General features: G+C 41.4%; 1 protein-coding gene across 1 annotated transcript in view; it reads right to left on the reverse strand.

Annotated features, from left to right (window-relative positions):
• Cpne8 (copine 8) overlaps positions 1 to 14,383 on the reverse strand; it is a 180,782-nt gene extending 166,399 nt beyond the window's left edge. The window contains exon 1 of the mRNA XM_051189672.1: positions 14,119 to 14,383. Within this exon, the coding sequence (XP_051045629.1) occupies positions 14,119 to 14,255 (137 nt within the window). The 5' untranslated portion in view covers positions 14,256 to 14,383. The remainder of the gene's footprint in view (positions 1 to 14,118) is intronic.
• Positions 14,384 to 17,519: the final 3,136 nt, after the last annotated feature.

Genomic DNA, 17,519 nt, shown 5'->3' on the forward strand with positions numbered 1-17,519 from the left:
TAAAGAGAAAGAGGTGGAGGGTGGGGCAGAGTGAATATATTCAAACTGAGTATGTGAAAGTGTCTTCAGATGTGGGTCAGAGAAAGCCTATCTGAGAAGAAGCCATTTGAACTGAGAACTGAGGAGAAGGAGCCAAGTACAATGAGGCCTGGCTGTACGTACGGTGTTGTAGGCAGGGAATATAACAAGCACAAAGGCCCTGAGCAACAGCAGAAAGGGAAAGTTACATGAAATAAAGTGGTGAAGGAGTGTGCTCACTCTTGTGGCCATGGTAACACAATTTCATGGTGAAATCTTGTTAGTGTTAGAGAGAGAAAAAAAAAATAACGTCCTAGAGAAGGAGGCTTGTGTATTTTAAAGAAAAAGGAGATCTAGTGAGAGGAAAGTGACACTGTTACAAAACAAGATGAAGATGTATATCCCAGAGTTGAAGATGGGATGCCATCTAAAAACGGCAGCTCTTTTAGTCTTTACTATCTTCACATTGTGAGCCACTGTTCTACCTCAGTTGCATTGTGACACAAATATGAGTTGTGTGCCAAACTGAAGGAGCTTGCAAAGCCTTTTATTGACATTACATCACATAGTTTTTTAAAATGTGCATTCCTTTTGATATTTTAACGTATACCTAAACTGGAAATACAGTCTAGAATACCAAGCAGAGAAGTTTTAAAATAAAAATGTGGACACATTGGCATCTTCTCAATTATATAACTGTGTATTATATACAATGCCTATTAAAACATAATCATAACTGTTGCTTATAATTAATAACACTTGGTAAAACTAAATAACCATCAAACAACTGATTAAAGAGGTGAGATCCCAATCAAATTAATGAACGATTTAAGTGCAATTTTAGCATCAAAGAAACAGCCTAGTACTATCATGATGTCACAGACTTGGGAAGCACCAGCGTGGGCATTTTCTGGCTGTTCATCCTAAATCCTCTATGCTTCACCCATCCTGTTAGAAAACAAAAGCGATGTGTTAGAAAACATAGGATGATGCTGGAATGCTCCAATCAGGGTATTCTGGGGAGTCAAAATAAGAATCTAGACCATCTCCAGCACACTGCACAATAGAAAAGCACTGAGCAGAGGCAGCCACCGTGATGTAGAGTTCCCATGCTCTGTACATTGCCCTCCCAATTCCTGTGTGCCCATGGTAAATTTTAAAAGGCCAAGAAGCTTCATGGAAACATGAAAAGGTAAGCTCATGGATTCTCTGTGAGATGTCGTGATTGGCCCTAGCTAGACTGTAAGAGAAACCTAAGTGGAACTCTCCCTACAGAGTGGAGCTCATCTGGAAACCCAAGCTCCAAGACAAGTCCTGACCCGACCTACACAACCTGCAGCCTTGAACCGAACCAATGTGAGCACAGGGCTAAAACCTGTGAACATATGGACGGAAAAATCTTGATAAAAGAAGCTGTTGACTTGAAAATGACCCCCAAGGGGCACATAGAATCACAGGATCTAGTAATTGAAGAGAGATGCACCATTATACAATGTCTGGAGTCACTGTGGGAGCAGGGAACACGGCCATGGGTCAGACTCCACAGCAACGGGGAATCGCTGCTACTTCTCAGTGGCAGCATCCACAGAAACATAGCCACAGCAGTGGTATAGGACTCCCCAGAGCCCCTCTTTCTGGAAGCAGGTTTGCCCAGATAGATCACAGCTGAGGACTCCTCAGGCAAAGCACCACAAACCAGCTAAGGGGAATGGAATTAGCACAACAGCAAAATTGGACCACATCCATCTTATCTAAGTCATCAGGACATGAATTTGAATAAAATTACACCGTGTGTGTGTGTGTGTGTGTGTGTGTGTGTGTGTGTTCCATTCTTTTCAACACAATTTAGGTTGGGATTTTCACATTTTTTTACAGTGATTATGTAGAACTTTCCTTTGAGTCTTCACTACTTTCTGTTCTACCTCGGTTGGATGGGAACATGAATGAGTTTTGTGCCAAGTAGCAGGTGATTTCAAAACATTTTATTGATATTACATCACACAGTCCAAGTAGAGGCTCTATGAGAAAGAATTTCTAGTCCACTTACAAACAGAAGTAGAGATCAGGAAGCTGAATACATGAGCTGTAATCAAAGCCATGCCCAGCCAGCTTCTCACATGATTCCTCATATTATGTTACAACAAAGAGATTTCATACCATCATTTTTCTCAATCTCTCTTCCTACCCACATTAAATGCAGTTACCATGTTTGAGCTCACCAACAGCTGAGTAGAAATGAGCTGCTGTGTATTACACATAATTTGTTATATTAGTAGTCTGGGAGATTACTTCTTCTCCAGGAGTCAATGCATGAAGCATGTTTGTTCCAAGCAGCATGCATACACTGATGACTGTGGCTGGTCCATGAACCAGCACATATGAGAAAACTGCAGGCACACACTACTTGCCCCAGCATAAGTGAGTCTGCCTTCCAGGTACTCTAAATATATGTGTTAAGTACATGGCTGTATTTCCCAACTTTTTTTTCTTTCTCCATTAGCTGTTGGGAAATCTGTTGCAATTTCAACCACTGCAAGCACAATATCTTCATATTTCAAAAGGGAACCTGTGCACATAGGTCATTTTCCTTAGCTTTTCTTTAAGTTTCCTTAGTCAACATACATCCTTTACCAATAAAATGCAAGCCTATAAAGGCAAAGCTATAATGGCAGGCTATCATTTTCCTTTCATTGTTTTTAGTTTAGTTTTTGAGATTATAATAGAATCACATGGTTTTCCCCTTTTATTTCTCCCTTTAAAGCTCTCCTGTATAGTCCTCTTCACTCTCTTTCAAATTCATGGTTCCCTCCAGGTTTTAAACTATTTTCAGAAATCTGTTTAAGTCAATGAATAATTCAATTTGTACTTCTCAGCAGTCTGAACTTCGCAGACTCTAAGAGAGTTTAAACAGATGACAGAAGGAAAGTCTGAGTGTTAGCACATGTGACCAGGCAGCACAGGGATTAAAGATGTGACATAATCTCCATCATGGGTGACCAGAATAGAAATGCAACCCTGAATCACAAGGACTCACAAGCAGATAAACTCAGTCCTAGCATCTACAAACCCACTGTGAATTTAATTCTACAAACCCTAAAACATAAATGGATAAACTCATCAAAGGCCTTTCTTTACTCAGCCTCATCTTGTTCATCTTGTCTTTATATAACTGACTTTTAAAAACTCAACTGGGACTATATTTGCTCCTGCCTTATGTCTTCCACTCAAGGTTTCCAATAACATGAAATGCACTTCTTCAACAACCTGAAGGAAGCTATCACTAATCACTTTCTATACAAAATATTAGACTATCAGATAGGTGGAGTACAATGGTAGATAGGATTCAGTTGATGTTTGATAAGAACTTATAATTTCATGGATATCTGATAGTCTTTTGAGTGCTTCTTTGATAAGCACTAAGTCATCGGGAGCTAGAGAAAGGATGTAGTGTGAGAGACTAGATATAAATGCTGCCTGTGCTCCTGCCTCTGGATTATTTGTATTTGATTAAGGGGAGAGATCTGTAATCAGTCCAGGGAAATGTGGAAGACATACAACAAATTCATTATAAGGTAGAGAATGAAAGGTTCAATCAATTCTACTAGAAATTCTTCACAGTGACAGGGATGTGTTAACGTGGTTAATAAGGATCAGGATAAACAAATAGGCCGAATAGATGTTTATTCAGGGAGAAAGAACTTACAACCTAGACAGATGAACACCAGGAAATTCAACCTGATCCTCTCCTGTCTGAGTCACGCCAGCAAGAGAGCTTTTCCTCGCTCTCCCTCCGACCTCCTTCCACAGGTCCCCCCGCCCATGATGGGAGATGTCATTCTGTATATGTTTCTCATACTGGTTAATAAATAAAGCACTGTTGGCCAATAGGAAAGGAAGATAGGAGGGTCTAGGAGACAAGGAGGAAATAGGAAGTAGGAAGGAGGAGTCAAGATAGAGAGTCTGGAGAGAGCAGTATGCGGCTCCCGGTAAGAAGAACACGCGGACATACATAGATTAACATAAATGGGTTAATAACTAAGACAGAGCTAGCTGATAAGAAACTAGTACCTGGCTAATAACATAATATCTAATACAGAGTCTCTGTACATTATTTGGGGTGGCACAGCGGCAGAACAAGACCTGGCAGCGGGTGGAAAAACCATACTCGTTACAATATGTCAACTGTCAACACACTCCAACAGGAGAGACACCATTAAGGACTCCTCCTGGTTTGTTCGTGATTGAGCTAATCTGAAGAGGCTTGGAACTAGGGAGACCTTGATAAGGGCAGTGCAGAGGAGGGAAGTGGGAGTTGTGAAGACAAAGACATGAAGCTCAACAGTCAGATCAAGACCCCAACACTTGAGACATGAAGCTAGGAGAACCCAGATTTCAAGGTCATCCTGGGCTACACAATGAATTAAAGAACTTGTGCTACATAAAAAAAATCAAAACCCTAACAATCAAAATATTTAAGATTCTTAATGCAATGGCAATTGGGGAGTTGTATACAAAAATGTAACAATGTAAGTATCTTGTAGTTGTTGTGCTTTTGTTATTTTTTTATTTCTGTTTCGTTTTTTTAATCTTTTTACTCTTTGAAGGGCCCACCATCCAGTGCCCAAATAAATCACACAGGAGTTTTTTGTTCTTATGAATGTCCAGCCTTAGACTGGCTTATTTCTAGTCAGCTTTTCTTAACTTAAATTAGCCTGTCTACTTTTTGCCTCTCGGCTTTTACCTCCCTCTACTTCTGTATATCTTCATTTCCTTCTGTGTCTGTGTGGCTAGCCTCTTCTTTCATTGCTCATCTCTTCTATTTATTCTCTCTTCCTACCAACCCCACCTATCCTTTCTCTTACCGTGCTATGGGCCATTCAGCTCTTATTTGACCATTCATGTGTTTTAGACAGGCAAAGTATCACAGCTTCACAGAGTGCAACATAAAAGAATGCAACCCATCTTTGTATCATTAAACAAATGTTCCACAGCATAAATAAATGTGACATGTCATAAAATAATATTCTACAACAGCATCTGTCCTTTCCTACCTCCCAGGAGATTTTGTACTACTTAGATGAGTCAATGATGGGCAGACCACATTTTGATGAATACAACTTAGTTAAGCCTATTTCATTCTATGTATTGATCCTGAATCTCATCAGGACCCCAAAGATAGATCTGGGGTAGGAGTGGGGGAGTATCGTGTTTGTGTGTGTGTGTGTGTGTGTGTGTGTGTGTGTGTGTGTGTGTGTGTGTGTGGTCACTGGAGTCTTCATGTGTTCCCTCACCAGTGTGGCAACACTTAACACATCATGTTTCTCATGTTGAGTGGGTAGCTGAACCTGGTTTGTTAGGATTGCCAGAGCCAGTCTCATGGCCTAAAACTCCAGTAACACTTGAACTGTGGTCACACTAGCCTGGGCCTAATCAGCATCATAGTCAGCCATGTTAAAGGGTAGCTCTGAAAGTAGAAGTAGCAGGAACAAGGGCTTGAATGTCAAATGACAGGAATTTTACTAATATACTGAGGATATAAAAAAATGGAAAGGACTTAGTTCCCTATGAAAATATAAACTGGCATTTTCTAGTGGGCCTGTAGGCAGTCTGGAAAATCTCTGAGGAAATGCTGCTGGCAATTCTGTTGAAAACAGCAGGCTTAGATGATTTTCCCCAATTAAGAAGTAAGGGATACGAGCATGCAGTAATTGTCTGGTAAAAAATCACAGCATTCCCTCAGCATTGGGAGCCACTGGGTATATCCTCACACATGAAAATAAACACCTATGTACCACCCTCATTGAAGATAGGTGACATGAAGTTTTGGGTTTTCCTGACTTTATAGTGATAACCATTAATGAAGTCTTTGCCTTTGAAAAGACTTCATACATTCAAGCATGACAAGAATTTGGACTAAATAGAATCAATGGAGCATTCAGACACTTCTGTGTCAGAAGCACTTTGGTATTTCTTAGCTCAGCAAAATGCCATAGCCAGTCAAATGGCAGAAGGGGCATAATCTATAGACAGTGGATTCACAAGTAAGTCTGCTTATTTTAACATAGATATCATACCTAAATATGCTACATATTTTGTTTTCATCTCTAGAAACTGTTTCCTTCTATGGCTCTATTCTTGAAGCTTTATGTTGTGAATTTTGACTTTTCAAAAACTTATTTGCATTTTTATGGCACAAAGTTAAAATTTATTGAACAAATACTGAAAACTGAACACAATTAAAATTGATGGAGTAAAAAATTGATTGAACAAAGTCTTTAAGAAAGTGTGTTAACCAATTACTCCCTCAAGAGACTGTCTATATACATTTGAAACGCCATGAGTCTCTCCCTTTATTGTCTCCCCAAGTAAATTAGTAGAAATAGTCAGTACAAAATCCAACCTGAGTCAAAGATTAACACATGTTCATCTTTTTTCCTATTTAGATACATCATATAGGAAAGCACACATACAATTTCATTGGTGTGTGTTAGTGTGTAGTCTGTGTATATGTGTGTGTCTATGACTGTGTATGTATGTTTGTGTGTGTGTATGTATATGAGAGAGACAGTGTGTGTGTGTGTGTGTGTGTGTGTGTAAGAGAGAGTGTGTATGTGTCTGTGAGTGTGTGGTATCTGTGAGTGTGTATGTATGTGTGTGTGTGTGTGTGTGTGCGTTCATGTGTGGCTGTGTGTGTGTATGTGTGTTTGTGTGTGTCTGTGTATGAGTGTGTGTATGAATGTGTGTGTCTGTGTGTGTATCTATGTGTGTATGAGAGAGTGTGTGTATGTGTAAGTGTGTGTGTGTGCACACGCACATGTGCATGTGTGTGCTTCTTTGTGTGTGTGCGTGTGTCTGTCTGTCTTTCTGTCTGTCTGTGGAAGCCAGAGGTCCACATCAGGAATCAGGAATATCCCTCAGTAATTATATACCTTGTGTTCTCAGATGGAGACTCCCACTGAAGCTGAAGCTTGCTTAGTCAGTAGACTCCAGGCCAGGGGCCTTGAGGAACTCTGCTGTCAGCTTTCCCAATAGGCACACCACTGCATTCAACATTTTACCAAAGGAGTCATCTGCTCAGCCCCTGCAAGTTCTATTGATTGTCTATTTTTGCTTAACATTCATTCCAATTAAAGAAGCAAAGCATCTGTCAGTATGTGGAGATAGTGTCCACTTCTAAAACTAATTGTGTTATTCTTAGAGACAATGTAACCAAGATTATGTTTCTTGTCCCTTCATATAAAAATTCCTGTAGAATGTTATATTAACTGGATGAAAATTATCCTTTCATTAAATTATACTGGCAAAATGGGTTTGTTTTCATGTCTTACTGTTTATAGAAACATTTTAAGATTATAAGAGTAATTAAATCATTAGCATGTAGGTTCTCCAATCTGCCCATCAAGCAGCAGAGATCTACTGTATTGAAAATATCTACACACAAAGCACAAAGTCAGATTTTATAACAATGAATGGTAAAAATAATGTGCTTTTAAAATTGATTATAGAAAAATATACACAAAAATCCAAACAACATTATCATAAAGAATAAAATGTAAGGTTATATGAGAACTCAAAGAATCACTGCCCTCTGTGCACCTACCTAAACATCATGGACAACTATTTGTTAAGTTAGCTTTTACAGCCAGCCACAGAGCAAAATTTCCAGGCACTCAGAAAGCTGGAGTCTCTAAATCCAAATGGGACAGGAAGGGCATGGCTGGGTGGAATGAGGAAGAACCCTGGCCATCATTCAACAAACAAAACTAGTCAGCCTCCAGGCTCAGCTACCCACATGCCCAGTGTGGAAAGCCAAATGACTTCTTCCTGAGCCAGAGTGTTACAAGTAGAAATAGAAAGGAGGTAACAGACCGTGGGGTCCCAGTGCATGGTAAGCTAATTTAAAAATAATGTGCCCAAACTGTTCGTAAGCCTTATGAAACATAGTGTGTCAAGGACCCAAAGACAGAAGTAACAGTATGTACGCCAGATAGCACTGATTCACTTCATTTCTAAAGTCAACTATTTTCCACAAATACTCAGTCCCCTCTGAATCCTTCCTGACACAATCCAGGTAGCCAGCACTCAGTGACAAATGAGCAGAGTTAGTACACAAGATTGAATCCATTTGCCATCTCCACTGGAAGCTCTATTTACCTACCAGAAATATTACAAGCATATTCAGAAGTAAACTGTGGGGAAAGCATAGCTATTTATTAATATAGAACATTGTGCATTTCGAAGATGCACAAAACCAGCTAGATTCCTGTTGAGAGGAAAATCTAGATCAGCCACAGCAGATCTAGCATATTGCAGGGAGTGAAATAAGGACTTTGAAATAACAAGAGTTTGAGTCTAGAAATAGCCTATCATAAGATTCTTCCAGAAAATTCTCAAGACAGGGATAGTTGGAAAGCTTCCCAGGTAAAGCACTTGCCATACAAGCTGCCCATGCTAAGTTCGAATCCCAGAACCCACCGTAAAGAAAGGAAGCCTACATGCACAGTTGTCCTCTGACTTCCACAAATGTGCCATGGGATACTCATGCTCCTCATGCCCAACAACAACAATAATAATAATTTTATTATTATTATTATTATAAATCTCAGATACTAGAATTAGGTAAGAGCACCTAGATAGCAATATGTGTTATATCAACAGAGTTATATTGAGCATGGAGAAATTACAGTTTATAAATATATGTTAGCACTTTTCCCAACTATTTCTTCTTCATTGCTATTGAAAATAAATTCAGGTCAGGCCTGGTACTTCATGTGTATAATCCCAACATTCAGAACTGAGGCAGGAATATCAGAAGTTTCCTCAACTAGATAGTCACATCTAAAATAAAAATAGTCCTATCCAAATAAAATAGAAAGTCCTATCTAAAGTAGAAATAAAAAAACCTTTCAAGATAAATAGCTTCATCAAATAATACTGTATCTCATTGTTTCCATGCCATACATGTATTAGACTACATTATTTAAAAATTATATTAATATCATTGTACTATACCAATATAATTATTTACTTAAAACTATTCTTTGTTCTATGACACATAAATTGTGACAACTGCTAACTGTGAGATTTCCTTCTATTTCACTGAATTCATTACTACAAGTTCTTGTCAAAGGTCACAGAAAGATGAGAAGCTCAGGATCAGGGATTCCCTACATCCCTACATAAGAGAGCAATAAATCTCACAAGTTACATGCCCCCCCACAAAAAAAAAATCTCCAAATAAAGCAAAAAAATTAACCCTACTTAACTCTAAGACTTGACTTGAGAACCAATAATCTTCTAAGTAATATACTTTGAACTTCTCTCAAAATCTTTAAATTCTCTAACAGAACTTTCTAATTTGAGAGGCAAACTCACTAAGACTTAAATTGATTACGCCTCCATTTCTCAAAGTCTATAGAGACGATGGAAAGAAATTCTAGCATAAAAATCAGTTGCAATCAACATGCTTAGTCAGAGTCATTTGATCATCAAGCCTGCAGCTTTTCAGTATATATCCAGCATCATAACTGTGTATATAACCAGTATCATAACCATGTACATAATCAGTACATAACCATGTACATAGCCAGCATCATAATCATGTAACATAACTAGTACATAACTGTACATAGCCAGCATCATACCCAAGTAACATAATCAGTATATAACCATGTACATAGCCAGCATCATAACCAAGTGAACCTGTGGAAGTAGAGTCCAGTATCACATTCCCAGACATTTCATCTCAGTAGATCTGCTATGGAGACCAAGAATCTATAACAGGAACTCTCTCCACCTCACAAGCACTAGATTCCATTTAGCATTGCATATTTACTGACCATTCAGAAATCATCATGCAAGAGCCACAATGGCCCTTACATTGTGCTCAAGAATTAAATATACCTGCTTGACAGTGGTGCCTACCAGTTGTTTGCGGAGTAAAAAAACTCCAGTTTAAGAAAGGGATCATGAAAGAAGATGCTATTTGACCTAAGTCCTGAAAAAAGATAAAAGTCTTATCAAGAAGAGGAAGTGAAGAGAGGGAGGGAGGCTGGAGACAGACAGATAGCACCATGGCACAGCCACACTGGCCTAGAACAGGGCAATGACCCAGTTTACTTTGGAACTGTCTCTCTGGAGCAAATTTTGTTCCTATGTTTATTTACCAGGTGTCTTGATAGAGATGGTAAGCACATGTTTGTCACACTACATTCAGACATATCATGGGAGAATTGGTTAGAGACAAGACCAAAAAAAAAAAAAAAAAAAAAATCAGGGCCAGCTTTTCAGCTTTTAGAACTCTTAGCAGGACACACACACTCAAAACATTTTAACTTCCTTCCATGTTCCAGGAGTGATTGACTGGATCAGCACCTGAGAGCTTGCGCCGGGAGACCAGAAGCACTCCATGTTCTGACCGTTAACTAACCTCTCCACCATAGAAGGTGACAAAAATCACTAAGATAGTGAAACAAAGGCTCCAAAGAAAGTGAGTAATTACTGCAAATTATTTTTCCCATTAGCTTTAACCTCAGTTTACATTAATATGTTTTCAGAATAAAATTGGAAATTTAGTTAAAGCTGTATTATTTCAGCTATGGGAAAGTTCAATTAATTGGGGAACTTAAGTTTTTAAAAATCTACAAATTACTTTCAATAAAGAAACATGAAAGCACAAATAATAAGGCGATGAATAGAAAGAAGCCAGAGATTGCAATTGAGCCTTTAGGTGACTATAACCCAAGTGTGGTTTTCTTCACTAACATAGCAAGTTCCCAGCCACTAAAATGAATGCTATCATCTCTCCAATCCATGAGCATTGGTCAGCCACACCCTATTTTCCTGTCATGTATGCTAAGTTCTCAGCTTCATGATGCCCTATCCATGATCATGCAGAAACTGTATTGCCAGGCCTTATGCTAGGTCAATATCTTCTATAATGTGTACCTGCCAGTCACATTTCATGTTTTCAGTGATGATAGCTTGTCTGTACTACTCAGGGAGCACAGTTTAATTCCTGGATATATAAAAGACACTCAGATACTTGATCAGTAAAAAGAGCTATATATTTGGCTTTGGTTTTCGATTGTTATCTTTCTATCCTTCCCAAAGTGAGTTCTCTCAGACAATGCCTTCTGGGAAGTCCTTGCCTAGCTTACCCACAGCGAGGCTGAGGGGCTCTTGGTTGTACCTTCTTCCTTCTTACCAAGCATCCTGGGAAAGCTGTGCTCTGGGAACAGCTAGCTCTGTTTTCATTGCCTGGCTTACTAAAGTTCAAATAGAGAGAAGTCACAGAACCCTGTCAGCAGAACTCTACGTGCCGTTTTCTGCATAAGCCGGCTAGTCTTGTGTCAACTTGACACAAAATAGAGTTATCTGAAAGGAGGGAACCTCAGTTGAGAAAAACGTCTCCATAAGATCCAGCTGTAGGCAGGCCTGTAGGACATTTTCTTAGTGAATTACAGGAAGGGCCCAGCCCATTCTGAGTGGTGCTATCCCTGAGCTGGTGTTCCTGGGTTCTGTAAGTAAGCAGGCTGAGCAAGCCATAGGGAGCAAGCCAGTAAGCAGCTCCCCTCCATGGCCTTTGTATCAGCTCCTGCCTCCAGGTTCCTGTCTTGCTTGAGTTTCTGTCCTGACTTAAGCCAAATAAGCACTTTACACCCCAAGTTGTTTTGGTCATGGTGTTTTATCATAGCAATAGTAATCCTCACTAAGACACTGTCTCACAATAATAGCCCACAATTTTTATTTCATAGCTAACAGTGCCATGTATTATACAAGTACATTCTGCATATCCACCCATAAAACCCTCATAATGCTCTAAAGAAAAAAAAAAACAGTTAGCTTCATTATCAGATACGAACAGACTTAAACAAACTAAGTAAGGACCAATTCATTTGCAATAAAAGTAAGTCACAAGGACAGAATTTGCACCCAGGACCAATGTTGAAGTTCAAACCATACCACCTCCCAAGGTGGCAAGGCAAAGCTCTCAACACCATACAAGCGAGATTAACCTGCCTCCGTTTGTTTTCTTAGCAAGAAATAAACAATTGACTGATTGTAGACAACTCAAATAACAGAATAAGCCTGACAGCCTAAGTAGAAATATTTAACACTAAGTACTTGCTTCTCTTTCAGAAGTTTCTTCTTCTTCTTCTTCTTCTTCTTCTTCTTCTTCTTCTTCTTCTTCTTCTTCTTCTTCTTCTTCTTCTTCCTTCTTCTTCTTCTTCCTCCTCCTCCTTCTTCTTCTTCTTTCTTCTTCTTCTTCTCCTTCTTCTTCTTTGAAACTTTAAATGCTAAAGAGTAATCCAGTAGAGAAAAATGTCTCCAGGACCTGAAGCAGGAAGCTGAAACAAACTGGTGTGAACCAAGGAATGCACTTCAGGTCCTTCCTCAGCATACCTACCCCCAAATAAGCATGGGGATGGTTGGCTTATGAGGTCAGTACTGTGCCACATTAGTCTGAGGAACTACAGGGCTCTCACAATTGGTGTTCAGTGTTCTCATCTACTTAGTGCCTTCTCAACCATGCAGGAGGATGAACAGATGATGGAACACTAGAAAACACACGGGAGAGTTCCTGACCACCCACTGTGTTACTGTGGTAGATAGCAGTAACCTCCTTCTAAGTCCCAAAGCCAGCTTCAGAGAGAACAAAAGCTTCTAGGAATTGCCACAAGCATCTGCCAGACAGCTGTTAACTGAAAGGAGCCCAGGGGAGCATTAAAGGGGTGACCCTAATAAGCCAAGGGTTCATGTCAGCTGTCACTAACACTATTATCACTGTCACAGTCTGCATTCAGTCAGCCCAAGGCTAATCAAATCGTCATCTTGGGACTATCCCTTATCCAAAGAACATGGCTGTGTGTGTGTGTGTGTGTGTGTGTGTGTAAATGTAAATTCCTAAGATATTTTAGTTTTGAAGCAGCAATTATTCCATTTGGGAGGCCAGCCAACCATTTCACAAGGGTCACCTAAGGCCATCAGAAAACATGGATATTTACATTACAATTAATAATAGTAGCAAAATTATAGTTTTAAAGTAGCACAGAAATAATTTTATGGTTAGGGGTGTCACCAAAACATGAGGAACTGTATTAAAAGGTTGCAGCATTAGGAAGGTTGAGAATTAGTGTTTTAGAGGCTGAAGGCATTTAAACTTCAGGGATTTTTACAGCAAAGATCACCCATGCTTATTAGAGTTGTTTATGAAAGCTTTCCTACAGAAAGGCTGAGAACATTGGAGCCCATTTATGAACATTGGGTAAGTGTGGAGTTTTCCTCCGAGAAAGGTGGATGTATTCAAAGGAGGAGTGGGCACCTGGGCATATGCAATAACTCCAGAATCCTTAACAGAGCCGACCACCTAATTCTCCAAAAGTGGGACAGCAGGCAGCTACTCTACTTGACTTACTAAGGATCTGGTTCAGTGAACATCAAGAAGGGGGGGGGGGGGGTCTGAAACTGGCAATCCTGAAGTTGAGACTTGCAAGCATTCTCATGTTTATCTATTGGCGGGCAGAAAATCAGTCGTGACTTCTCGGTTCTTAGGTAAGCTCTGCCAGGAACACTGAACCTGAAACCGCTACAGGCTTAGGGCAAACGTCCTGGAAGAGTGTATGGTGAGGAAGTTATGGTTCCAGGAAGTGGATAGAGAGGAGGAAGCTGCCAAACAGGAGCTGATCCCACTGGGCGCTGTGAGTCTCAAGCCGATGTGTGCAGCAGTCACGCGCGCTTTTGGCACCCCTTCAGTTCCCGTCATCACTGAACCTCTGGCCCTGATTTCGGTTTTTATTTTTTAGGTTGTAAAGTGGGCGGCGGCTGGGTCTCCCTTAGCTGAGTCACAGCTCTGTCAACTTTCACTGCATTTCCCAGAGAGAAAACAAAACAGACTCAGTCCCAAAGCCCACCACTCTAGTCCCCAACTCTGTGTCACTTGACCGGGGTGGGGAGGGGTGTAACGTCAGTCTCACAACTAGGGTATCCCCACTCATCAAGCAACTTCTCACCGGCGCCAAGCCTCGTGGTCCAGGGAGCGCTAGCCAAGTGCCACCAAGCCCCGGATGAAAGGAAGGAAAAGGAGCCGAGCATCCTCACCTGCAGGACACTGACACCTCCACGCGTGTGGCAGGGATGGCCGCACTCAGCTGGTTCAAGTCCCCGATACCAGCGGCGCTGGTGTAGCGACTGTCCATCTCGAGCGGTGACGCGGAGCACTTGTCCCGAGCCCACATCCAAGCTGCCGCGGGCTGAGCGCTGCTCGGAGCCCAGCTCCGCACCGACGGGAAAGGGTGAGGGTGGAGGCAGAGGAAGGAGGCGGAGGCGGCGCGGGAAGGGGAGGGAGGAGGCGGACCTCGTCGCGAATCCGGGGACGGAGCCAGTCCTGGCAAGCCGCTATGGTCTTGCAAGTGGCTCTTGAGGCTGCTGCAGCCCCCGGGGCAGCCACGGGGAAGGAACTGGGTCTGCTGCCACCCCAGGATCGGTACCTGGGCGTTGAGCACAGAGACAGTAGGTGACCCTGTCGGAAACCACGCCGTCTAGTGGGAGAGCCCAAGGCGCCAGCGGTGTAGCCTCTGCACACCCGTGCCCTCCGGGGCTGTGGCTGCCTCTACTCCTGCCAGTCATCCGTTTCCTCTAGCGTGGAAGGCAGAGGTGTGGGCTAGAGGCCACTCCAGGGAATGGCCTCCTGTGACCCGGGCACATGCGCCCCCCCCCCCCAGCTAATGGGTTCCCTACTTCAGGCTACTGGACTGATTGGGTGGTGGGACAAGGGATGGCCTCCAGCCTTTGACAGCGTGTGCAGATGGACGTGACAATATTTGGGACAAGCTGGGGCAGAGTGGACGCTGTTGGGACAATCGCTGCATTATCAGAGAGGAGGTTTCACTGTGTCTGCTGTCCCCTGTAACTTGAGGGTTGGGACCCTTTGGGCTAGGGTCCCCCTTAAAGGAAGTCAGAGTCTTGCTGCTTCTCTCCTTTTCAAACCGATGGCATTTCTGGCCTGAGGCCCAGGATTGGCGGAGAGTAACCTTATAATCTAGCTTCCCCCCCTCCATCCCCCCCCCCCAGGTCTGGACTGCAACACCTGAAAGCCCTGCAGTGTAAACCAGGCGCGCAGCCCGGGTGACCAATGCCTTTGACGAGTACATTCTGGGCGGCACGACTGGGGATGGGCAGGACGCTGACACCGCAGCAGCTTGCCTGACACCCCCACTTTACTGCGCACACCTGACCCCAGGCGTCACTGCAGGTTCGCTGGTGAGGGCCACCAGGGGGCGAAGGAGAGCAGAACGCCTAGCCTGGGGAAGGAGGGTGGCTGGTGCTAGCGGGCAGTGCCAGCTTCCTGGGCTCACCTGCAGAAGCAGGGGCTTACAACGGGCCTCCCTCGTGGCATTTTAACCCACTTAGAGTCACATACCTAAAGAGTTGAAAGATTTAGATGACCCCTCCTGGAAGGCATCACCCTACATGTGTGGGGGGAGGGTGGTTGGGGGGGGCATTGTAGGGTGGGAGAGAGGGAGGGAAGAAGAGGGAACTGGGATCGATATGTAAAATAAGAAAGAAAAAAAATCGTGTCTTTGAAGGAGACCTCTAAGCGCTTGCCACACTCTAGTCCTCTTTCTTTCCTTGGTTGCTCCACCTTCCCCTCATCACCCCCACCCCTTGAACCCAGAAATTCTGGTTTTCTGTTTCCCCTGTTGCAAATTGAAGTGCGCTTTAAGACTAAAACTTTGGCTCAAATTCTTTTATTGCTGCCCAAAATTGGTTTGGTAAAGGAGATCTAGACGTTTTTCAAGCTAACTAGAATTTTATATTGGAGGGGCCCGCTGAAGAAATAAAAGGTAACAACTTCAGCACTCAACCCACAGGCCTCTTCCTAATTTCCCACCTTATCCAGTTCATACTTATGTGTGTTTTAATGCATTTATTTTTATGCACACTAACGTGTATGTACTTAATGTATGTCCATGCATTTTGGTCAATGTCTACCTGTGAAGTCATCACCAAATCACAATAGTAAGCCATTCCCTCACCCAAAAGTTACTTGTGTCTCTTTTGTAATCAATCCCTCCACTCAATATTTAAAAAAAAAAAAACACTCCATTTTTAAATTTAAAAACCACAAAACACTCATGCTCCATTTCTAATCTGATTCCTTTTTCTCTGTAAAAATTCTTTCCAGTTCTATCCACGATGCTGGGTGCGTCAATGGAGAGTAAACGTTCACTTTTATAGAGACAGGCCACAAATTGGTAGGCAGCTCACTTTAGAGGAGAATGTGCTTGTTCCTGGGTTTGGGCTATTACATATAAAACTGCTATGAACACTAGTATATATGTTTTTTTGTGGATGTAAGCTTCCATTATTTTGAAAATGTAGAAATGAAATAGCTGGTTAAAAATGGAATAGTATATTAATTTCTTAAGAAATTGCTGAATTGTTTTACATAATAGTTTTATTATTTCTTATCCCTGAAGTTGCTCCCCAGCCTTGACAACACTTGCATCAGTCATTTACAACTTATACAGTCTCATTGTGCTTTAATGACTAATGGCTGTGTTTCCAGGAAATTACTCATCTGTCTGTGTACTTTGGTGAAATGTCTATATTGGACTGTCAGTTTTATTACTTCTGAATTTTGAAAACTCTATATCCAGTATATAAGACTTTTACCATATATGATTTACGACATGTTTTCTTTCAGTTTGAAAAAAAATATCTATTTTCATTTTCTTGTCTATCAAAGAGAGTTAACCAATTTTATCTTTAATGTTTTTTTTTTAATCTGCACCAGTGCTAAGGAATCTTGGCTTAATCTGATGTCAGCAAAAATATATTTTATATTTTCTTCTTGTAACTTTAGTCTTAGGCTTCACATTTAAGTCTATGATTTCTTGTAAAGATTTTTTTTAAATAAACTTCTACTTTTTACACAACAGTATCAAAATTTTCCAGCACCAATTGCTATGAAGAGCAATGTTGCTTATTTGGAATGCCCTTATAATCTTTGTCAAAAAGAAATATGACAAATAAATTCATTTTTGAATATTGTGTTGTTTGGTTGGCTTGGTTGTCTTGATTAGAACCAGATCAGAGTGCCTTGACTACTATAGCTATAGAACTGTTCTATGATCTCCTTTCAAGACAGTTTGGCCACTTTAAAATCTTTGCATTTTCTAATTTAGATTCATGTTGACAATGTCTATAGAAACTCTTAAGATTTTAATTGAGCTCACATTTTTCCCAGAGAAAGTCCCTAATAGGGAGGAATGACATTAGTTCAGAATTCATAATCTGACCCAAAATACTGTACATTTTCTGGTGTTTTTAGGCCTTCTTTAAAATGTGTCAGCACTGAACCGTTGGTCCCAGGAGAAGAGACTGGGGGGGGGGTGGATACAGGCAGACAGAGACTGAGGCAGCTCTGTGCAAGTCTGGGGAGTCAGGCAATAGCAACCTCTGCAGAGGTGAGAGTTTTCAGAGGTGGGGGTGTGGCA

The sequence above is a fragment of the Phodopus roborovskii genome, unplaced genomic scaffold (assembly GCF_943737965.1).
Source record: "Phodopus roborovskii unplaced genomic scaffold, PHOROB, whole genome shotgun sequence".
In the NCBI taxonomy this organism is placed as follows: Eukaryota; Metazoa; Chordata; class Mammalia; order Rodentia; family Cricetidae; genus Phodopus; species Phodopus roborovskii.